The sequence below is a fragment of the Triticum dicoccoides genome, chromosome 3B, assembly GCF_002162155.2.
Source record: "Triticum dicoccoides isolate Atlit2015 ecotype Zavitan chromosome 3B, WEW_v2.0, whole genome shotgun sequence".
NCBI lineage: Eukaryota > Viridiplantae > Streptophyta > Magnoliopsida > Poales > Poaceae > Triticum > Triticum dicoccoides.
Genome location: NC_041385.1, coordinates 5105467 through 5115560, shown reverse-complemented (window position 1 = coordinate 5115560; position 10094 = coordinate 5105467). Strand labels below are relative to the sequence as shown.

Here is a 10094-nt window from a genome sequence, read left to right as displayed (position 1 = left end):
CAAAAAAAAAAATCCCTCGCCAAGTGGGTAGGGAAGTAGTGCAGGTCCCCGGAGGCGAAGGGAATGCTGGGGGTGGATCGAGCAGTGTGAGAGCGTGCCGTCGCTGGTGGTGGTGGCCACTGGCCAGGGCCATGTGTCGCCAACTTTGTTTACTTCTCCTAGCTAGTGACCATTGTCCAATTGTTCTGCAGATCAGAGCGATGTTACTAGCGAATTGTTGCTACAATTCTCAACTCTGCCGCCGTTCGCCTAGTTCCTTTTGTTGGTAGGCACGTTGGATGCTGAATTGCGTACTACTATCAGTTATGAATAAACTACTAGTAGTAGGCATTCGTGATCAGAATCCTGTGCTGAATTCGTTGTCAGTAAAACCAAAACATGTGATCGCTGCATTCCTAATCACTAGCTAGCTAGTGTCGACGTAATAATGTACTTGCACAAATTTGACAGCAACCAACACAGATAGTCGCTGTTTTTCCCGTCAGTCTGTTATTGAAATCCACAATATAATAAATGGTGAGAGCCACCATAAGCTCGCGCCTAACAAGGCCAATAGCAATCCAAGCAAGCACACAAAGTAAACCAAACGCGTGATCCAGAAACGGAGGAAACAACACAATGCAGAGTTCACCTGGGCAACATACGTGAGAGACACGGAGAAACAAGATTGTCAGTAACTGGATGCAATCAGGATTCAGGAGTAGTGGCAGATGTGACTCACAAGTCATTTACATGGATAATCAGTACCTGAGGACGGAGACCCTGTGCAACTTCTCCCTGTAGTAGCGCGAGTGGATGGGCGCCTCAAAGTGGTCGGGGCGGTGACCGGCGTCCCACTCCAGAGCGTCCCTGTTAGACTGTATTTACACGTGTATATTGTAACGTTGTATACCACCTCATTATATATATATGTGATAGGCCACCCCTAGAGCGTTGTGCCGGTTCCCCCCAAAGCCTATTGTCTTACATGGTATCACGCTAGGTTACGTCCGCTTCCGCCTAAAAACCCTAAACCGCCGCCGCCGCCGCCACCGCCGCCGCCGCCGTCGCCCGACTGCTATGACGTCCGCCGCTGCGTCCGGCTCCACCGCCACCGGTTTTCTGCCGGCCTCCCTCGCGGCACTTCTCTCGAGGCCCCTGGATGCCGCCTCCCTTCAGGCGCCGATTGGGACATGGAGCGTCGGCTCCCTCTTCGCGCTCCCGCCGGCTGCTACTTCGCCCGGGCAGGCGCTTGTGGCCCACACCACCGCCGCCCCGTCAACCGCGGCTGTCGCGCCCTCGGCCACTGTGCCGCTGGTGGCGGAGGACGTCGCGCTGGCAGGCTTCGCGGCGTCAACCGCGGCCATCGCGCCCTCTGTCACCGCGCCGGCTGCCCCTCCGACTGTCTCCACGGTGTTCTCACCTCAGCCAGTCTCCTCGATGGGATCGCAGCCGCCGCCGCCGTTTCACTTCGGCCATCTCATCACCATCAAGTTGTCGTCGGACAATTACATCTTCTGGCGCGCGCAGGTTCTTCCGCTTCTTGGGAGTCACTACCTGCTTGGCTATGTCGACGGCTCTCTCCCTTGCCCTCCTGCGCTGGTTGACAGCGTGCATGGTCCGGTCTATAATCCGGCTCACCGTGTCTGGACAGGGCAGGATCAGGCGAACCTCTCCTCCATCCAGGGGTCGCTCTCTCCGGCCGTTGCTGGGCTTGTTGTCTTCGCCAAGACGTCCCACGAGGCATGGACTATTCTTGAGCGCTCGTTTGCGGCACAGTCGCAGGCTCGTGTATCTGGACTCCGTCGCCAACTTGGGGAGTGTCAGAAGCTTGACTCCACCGCCACTGAGTTCTACAACAAAGTCAAGAGTCTCGCCGACACGCTGGCCTCCATTGGACAGCCCCTCACCGACTCCGAGTTCAACTCGTTTATTGTCAATGGTCTTGATGAGGAGTATGACGCCCTAGTCGAGATCATCAATGAGAGGGGCAACTCCACGCCCATGCCAGCACACGAGGTCTTTTCACGCCTCCTGCTTACTGAGCAACGAGTCGAGACGCGCCGATCCAGGGGCAACGACGCCCTCTCGGCAAACGCCGCCACCAAGGGTGGTCGCTCCTCTGCTTCATCCAGGGCTCCTTCGGGGCAGTCACCACCACCCGCCTCGGCCCCTCCTCCTACTGTGACGCTACCAGGGGCTGGCGGTCCACGTGTGTGCCAGCTTTGTGGTCGCGATGGGCACTGGGCCTCGAAGTGTCACAAGCGCTTCCAGCGGGGTTTTCTTGGTCTTGGCAATGACGGGAAGGATACACGCAACTTTGCTCGTCAGGTCGCCATGGCTGATCGTCCGCCGCCGCAGAAGCCACATGGACACACTCAGTCCTACTCCATTGATCCCCACTGGTACATGGACTCTGGGGCGACAGAGCACCTGACCAGTGAGATGGAGAAGCTTCACACTCGTGAACCCTACCATGGCTCCGACAAGATCCACACCGCCAATGGAGCAGGTATGCACATCTCTCATATTGGTCAAGCATCACTTCTCACTAGACATGCCAATAGGAGTCTTCAACTTCGCAATGTTCTTCGAGTTCCATCTGTGACACGTAATCTTCTTTCAGTTCCTAAACTCACTCGTGATAATAATGTGCTTTGTGAATTTCATCCTTTTGATCTTTTTATTAAGGATCGGGGCACAAGGGACATTCTTCTTAGTGGGCGGCTCTGCCAAGGTCTCTATCGTCTGGAGCATCCTGGCGTCGCTCGCGTCTTCAGTGGAGTTCGGGTATCTCCGTCACAGTGGCATGCTCGTCTTGGTCAGCCGGCCACACCTATTGTCCGGCATGTTTTGCGTCGTCATGAGCTTCCTAGTGTGTCTAGTAATAAAGATGTAGCAGTGTGTGATGCTTGTCAGCAGGGGAAGAGTCATCAACTTCCTTTTTCGGAGTCCAGTCGTGAGGTGAAACATCCTTTAGAACTTGTGTTTTCAGATGTATGGGGTCCTGCTCAGACTTCTGTTAGTGGTCATAATTATTATATCAGTTTTGTTGATGCTTACAGCCGCTTCACCTGGCTTTATCTTATCAAAAGTAAATCTGATGTGTTTGACATTTTTGTTCAGTTCCAAAAACATGTTGAACGCCTTCTCAAGCACAAAATTGTTCATGTTCAGTCGGACTGGGGTGGCGAGTATCGCAACCTCAACTCCTTCTTTCAGTCGCTTGAGATCACTCACCGTTTAGCATGTCCACATACACATCAGCAGAATGGTTCAGTAGAACGTAAGCATCGTCACATTGTTGAAGCTGGTCTGACTCTTTTGGCCCATGCATCTGTTCCGTTTCGTTTTTGGAGTGATGCTTTCACCACTGCATGTTTTCTCATCAATCGTACTCCCACTCGTGTTTTGAATATGAAGACTCCCATTGAAGTTCTCCTTAATGAACAACCGGACTACACCTTTCTCAAGGTGTTTGGGTGTGCTTGCTGGCCCCATCTTCGTCCATATACCAAGCGTAAGCTCGAGTTTCGTTCCAAGAAGTGTGTTTTTCTTGGTTATAGCTCTCTTCATAAAGGATACAAATGTCTTCATGTTCCCACTAATCGTGTCTACATCTCTCGGGATGTTGTGTTTGATGAGCATGTTTTTCCCTTTGCCAAACTCCCTGTGTCCACTACCGAGCCACCTGTCATGCATTCATCCTCTGTTGCTTCTGACCAATTTGATGATGTTGCATATTCTCCTCTATTGTTGCCTAACCATGGTGCAGGCACTGGTCGTGGGGCTCGTTTGGAGATTCTGGAAGCGCCATCTTCCTCTTCGTCGCCATCGCCTTCATCCTCGGCACCTTCTGTTGTGCATGAGGAGCACATGGCGCCCCTGCATGGCCTCGGTTTTCGTGCTCATGCACGGCCAATCGACGTCCTGGCCCGATCGCCTCTGGCTTCTGGGCTGCCTTCGCCATCGTCGCGCCCTGCAACCCCGCTGACTGGGCCGGCCTCCTCGGTCCCCGTCTCGCCCAGGGCGTCGGGGCAGTCATCACCAGGCCTGGCCTCGCCCGCCCCTGCCTCGCCCAGGGTGTCTGGGCCCTTCTCATCAGGGCCGGCCTCGCCTGCTCTCGCCTCGCCAAGGCCGTCTGGGCCGGTGTCACCGGAGCTGGCCTCGCCCACCCTCGGTTCGCCCATGGCCTCTGAGCCCCTGTCGTCGGACCAGTCTTCGCCATGCAGCCCGGAGTCGTCTGTCCCGAGCTCGCCTGAGGTGATTCCTGCATCTCCGGCGACCGTCACGTCTCCGTCACCTTCGCCTCCGCCGGCTCCTGCTGCTGCTCTACGTCCACATACGCGCAGTCGGAGTGGCATTTTTCAGCCTAAGCAACGTCACAATGGCACAGTTGCTTGGTTAGCGGCGTGCATGTCTGCTGCTCTCGCAGATCCATCCTCTGAGCCACGCACGTATCAAGCTGCTATGCGCATTCCTCATTGGAGAGAGGCCATGGAGCAGGAGTATCAAGCGCTTCTTCGCAATCAGACATGGACTCTTGTTCCTCCACAATCATGGGTAAATGTCATTGATTCCAAATGGGTTTTCAAAGTGAAGAGGCATTCTGATGGGTCCATTGAGCGCTATAAGGCTCGTCTGGTTGCTCGTGGTTTTCGACAGCGTTTTGGACTTGACTATGAAGACACCTTCAGTCCAGTGGTCAAGCCTACTACCATCAGACTTCTTCTCTCTCTGGCTGTTACTCGAGGTTGGTTTCTTCGTCAGCTTGATGTTCAAAATGCTTTTCTTCATGGTGTCTTGGCGGAGGAGGTTTACATGCGCCAGCCTCCGGGTTTCTCTGATCCGGATCGCCCTGATCATCTCTATCGTCTGTCCAAGGCAATTTATGGTCTGAAGCAGGCTCCTCGTGCTTGGCATGCTCGTCTTGCAATGGCTCTTCGTGCTCATGGTTTTGCATCATCAACTGCTGACTCCTCATTGTTTCTTCTTCAAAGGCCTGAGGTTACTATGTACTTGTTGGTCTATGTAGATGATATCATTTTGGTCAGCTCCTCTCAGTCGGCTGCTACTGCGCTTGTTCGCTCACTTGGTGCTGATTTTGCGGTCAAGGACCTTGGGAAGCTTCATTACTTTCTTGGTGTGGAGGTTACTTCTCGTGCTGCTGGCCTTGTTATGACGCAGAAGAAGTACTCTCTGGATTTGTTGCAGCGAGCTGGGATGCTTAAGTGCAAACCGACGACTACACCCATGTCTACCACTGATAAGCTCAATGCTGTTGATGGTGTGCTTCTTTCTTCTTCTGATGCGACCGAGTACCGGAGTATTGTTGGTGGGCTCCAGTACTTGACGATCACGCGACCAGACATTTCCTATGCTGTTAACCGAGTCTGCCAGTATCTGCAGTCACCCCGTGACACTCATTGGTCTGCTGTTAAGCGGATTTTGCGCTATATTCGTTTCACGGTGGCTCATGGTCTGACTCTGGTTGTCTTTCAGCATATTCTGATGCAGAGTGGGCTGGCAATCCGGATGACAGGCGATCCACGGGGGGTTATGCTGTCTTCTTTGGCTCTAACCTGATTGCTTGGAGTGCTCGGAAACAGGCTACTGTCTCGCGTAGCAGTACTGAGGCTGAGTATAAGGCTGTGGCCAATGCCACATCAGAGATTATCTGGGTACAGTCCTTGCTTCAGGAGTTAAGTATACCCCAATCACAGCCTCCTGTTCTTTGGTGTGATAACATCGGTGCTACATACCTTTCTGCAAATCCGGTATTCCATGCCCGAACGAAACACATTGAAGTTGACTATCACTTTGTGCGTGAACGTGTCTCTCAGAAGCAACTACAGATCAAGTTTATTTCTTCCAAGGATCAACTTGCTGACATCTTCACCAAACCATTGCCTTTGCCACAGTTTGAGACTTGCAGGCGCAATCTTACCCTTCTAGATTCATTAGAAAGTGGCTAAGATTGAGGGAGGGTGTTAGACTGTATTTACACGTGTATATTGTAACGTTGTATACCACCTCATTATATATATATATATATGATAGGCCACCCCTAGAGGGTTGTGCCGGTTCCCCCCAAAGCCTATTGTCTTACAGTCCCACACGTCCTTCTCAATCTCGACGGCTGGCTTCTTCTTGCCACGGCTACGGGCACCTATGGATGGCAGCCGGCGCAGGCTCCAGCATCCCCTGATTTTGAGGCTCGCGAGCATTGGGGCCACCATTTTGACCTCACATATGTTGTGCAGCTTTGGCAGGTCGTGCAGGTGGATGGTTGTCAGCTTCGGGAATAGTACGCCGCGGGTAGTTATTTCTTCGGGGTACTTTTCGTCCAGTGTGAAGATGTGGCTGAGGTCGCCGCAGTGGATGATGTGGAGGGTCTCCAAGCTGGGGAAGGAGGACACCCACACTGGGAGCAGAAACTGGAGGCTGGGGCATGAACGCAGCTGAAGGCGTTGTAAATTTCCAAACGAACTGATAACGCTATATTGATTAAAGCGTGGAATTTTACTCAAAATGGAGCGGGCCATCAGGAGGTCTGACACCCACAAGTTCTCCAATGCAGTAAATGCCAATAAATTCTTAGGGAAGACAGTATCCACTTTTGGGCACCTCTCCACGCAACACCACCTAAGCTTGCCCCACCAACGGCCTCGTGGCACAATAGCACGTACCGAGACATCATGCACTTGCAGGGATTCCACATAATTTGCCATCAGTGAGTCAAGTTCCTTTTCAACATAGAAGCTCCCTTCAGCAATCTCTACATGCCGATCAGACTTTGTACTAGGAGGTTGTGGAAAGGCCTGCATTCGGGCAGCACCAACCATCCCAAGGACATCAGTATACTGGTCTGTTGGAATAAGATGTAGACTCTCTTGATCACTGGTGCCAATCATATCCTTGCTAGTTGCTTCAAATTGAATAACCCCATCATACACAGGTGAGGAGGTGAAGTGGATATTAAAATGAACATTTTCTATATAATTAGAAATCAGATTACGCAAGGAGTGAGTAAACCTCGCATCCACAACAACAGCATGGATCTGCAGCCCAGAAGGTTTGTTTTTGCTGATAGATGGCCGAGGACACACAATTCCATCTCGCGTGTCTACGCACATCAACTCCAGGTCAGAAACACTCTCGCCCAAAAAGGTAATTGCACGAAGGTGCTTGCATCCTATTAGAAACAGTCTCTTGAGCCTTGGGACTTGCACCACCATAGTCTTGAAGTCAAGTATCTTGATTGCTGTTCCAGAGAGGTCCAATTCGACAAGGTTGGGTAGCCAGCACAAGAACAAATTCTCCAATTGTGTGCAGCCTGCTAAGGAGATATTGGATATTCTGACATCATTCTTATCTGTTGTGCTGGATGGACGAAATTGTTTTGGAGGTAGCTCAACAGTCTGTGTCCATTGAGAAGTTGGCCCATATCCATTAAAGCTAAAGGATTCGAGGGAGGGAGGAAGCCCACCAACGCTTTCCAGCCCATCACAACCATCAAGTACAAGCAACCGGAGGCTACATGCCTTAGATAGGCTTGTTGGAAGAATTTTCATGTCACAATTGCCAGACAAATCCAGTATTTCCATACTTGCCTTATCTGTAAAGGAGTTATCAACATCCTGCGATGTCTCCCATTGACATGTTGGTTTGATTATTCGGAGCCTCTGGAGGTTAGGTAACCGGCATTGTAGGTGAGCTATGTACTGCCAGCCCATGACTCCCTCTATATTCAGCTCTTTGACATTAGTCATGAGATCCATCTTTTCTTCGGATAAGATTTCATTCCAGTTTGTGTATTGTAGGTCCAGGACCCACAAGCTATACAAACATAACCACTCTGTATGATTGTCTCCTATTGTTTTCTTATCTGTACAGTGGTCCAATCCGAGGAATCTTAGTCGAGGGCACTTCAAGAAAGGGGGTGATGCAAAACTGAAGGCACACCAGCAGAGAACTAGCACACCAAGCTTGCTTGAATGTTCAAAGAATCCATTTGGTAAAGTTTGTGGATGGTCAGATCTTTCAAAGGCCAAGAAGAAAGATTTCGTCATTGCAGGTATAGTTTGCATACCAAGAAGTTCTGTATTCCTCCATGTGACTGAAATCCAACGGTACGGGCCTTCTTCATAGATATCATCATCTTTGATTACCAGAAACGGACACTCCAATTGTTTCATACACTCTGTAAGAACATCCTCAAGCAGAGAAGCATCACACTTCCAATTTATCTCTCGATAGAATGCATTACAAATATCCCTTGCTCTGTCCCCTTGTATGATTGCATCGCATGTCCAATAGTTGGAAGCATGAGAAACCCAATCAAATTTACTGGCCGTGTGGAAATCATAATGCAGGAATAACTCATAGAGACAGCAATCTACAAGAATTGTTGGGTTGATGTCCAGCATATAGGGGTTGCGAGCAACGATGGAAGCAGCTTGTTGATGTAGCAGTCCAAGAAACTGTGAGCTTGTCAATAGTTTGATATCGCAATAACAGAAAAGCTGAGTATATGTTAGCTTTTTTGCTACCTCGGAATGGTCGTGATGCATGCTCAGGCAGCTTCTGTTGAAGGTCCATATCACCCTGTTGTTCTTGCTGTCATATCTTCCTAGAGGAATACCCATGAGACCTACGTCAATTTCATCATCACCCCCATTAAGAAAAATCATTACAAATGTGATATCCCTCATGGTACGATAAATCACTTGACTAACACTATCTATCTCATGCCTCAGGCTTTCATCATGTCCATGAAAATCATCATCTTCATCTTGCTTATCTAGAATAGCCATTACAGAGTGATCAATTTGCAATTCCTCTGCAATTGCCCTCTGCACTCCTCTTCTGTTTTTCCACTCTGAGCAATCTATATAAATTATTTTGTCAAAGTACAGTTCCGGAGTGGTTCTCCTAGATGGAAGCACTGCAGCTATGGATCTAAGAACAGCGGATGCTCCAAATCCATTCCAACCATCAAAATATATGACCGTGTAGGAAAGCCCGGTGAAAATATTAGTTAATATTCCCTCCGTGGCGTGGTCAACATCTTTGGCAGAGAACTGCTGAAATAAAAACACGTCAATAAGTGAGAATGCCTTTGGTAGCTGCAACACTAATAATTTAACATATACCAATGACACATCTCTGAACAAGCAAATTTGTTGGAATAATCTTTGGTTAGATGCTGAGTCGAGTGTGATAGGTATTGTTTTCTGTGTTCCATATGACGTGGTCTTAGTTGAGTATAGGAATCTGTTTGAGTCTGGAAGTCCTACTTGATTAGGCACTAGCTGTACGTGTGTATGTGTGCATATAAGCACATGAGCTTTGAGGAGTAAATAGAAAGAAAAGAAAGAACCTCTGGCCAAAGATTTTACAGCGTGTTGTGTTTATGATCTTGGATCAAATCCAACAGAGTTGGTATTCCATCACGAGACCCCCTTGTTGGACTTTCTCGAGCGTTGCCCACCTGGGCGGGGGGCTGTTTTCGAACCCTCTCGTTTAGGGTTTCTTCTACTCCGGCGGCGCCGCCGTCGTTGAGTCTTACTCCCTCTCCGGCTGCTCCAACTGCTGCCTGCTCGGGCTGATGAAGGGGGGTCGTGCACCCTTTCCCGGCCTTGGTAGACCACGTTTGGGACGCTGGAGAGGTGAGCCTATGGAGGCTTTGTCAGATCGGATCGGTTCTGGCAGAGCCATGGCGACAAGTGGTCAGGGATCGTCAGCGGGCAGGTCGGTGAAGGACAAGATCGAGGCTATGTTGCATGTGCTGGTTCTCACCGAGGAGGGTCTAGATGACCTGGTTTTCGAGGAGGAGAAACCCCCTGACGGAGAGGAGATGCGGTGGATGATTATCATACAAGTACACATGGCAGATTCAGTGAAGAACGTTTGTAAGAGATTGCCGATGGACAAGGCAGGAGTTGATGAGAATGGATTACTTGAGGAACTTGATCCGAGGGGGGTGACAGGGGCTCTTAATATTCCATATGAAGGGCAGCAGCAGGAGCAATCTCCGGCTGTGAATTCAGAATCAGAGAACGAACGACAGAATATGGGTGGGAATGGTACTACAAACTCTGCAGGATCGGCGG

The 10094-nt window shown here is 50.2% G+C and overlaps 1 protein-coding gene across 1 annotated transcript; it reads right to left on the bottom strand.

Annotated features, from left to right (window-relative positions):
• Positions 1 to 740: 740 nt before the first annotated feature.
• LOC119274194 lies at positions 741 to 9699 on the bottom strand. The gene is made up of 3 exons (XM_037554857.1): positions 9551 to 9699; positions 6099 to 9147; positions 741 to 857 (listed from the first exon to the last, which is right to left on the bottom strand). The coding sequence occupies exons 1-3, from the start codon at positions 9697 to 9699 to the stop codon at positions 741 to 743; spliced, it is 3315 nt and encodes a 1104-aa protein (XP_037410754.1).
• Positions 9700 to 10094: the final 395 nt, after the last annotated feature.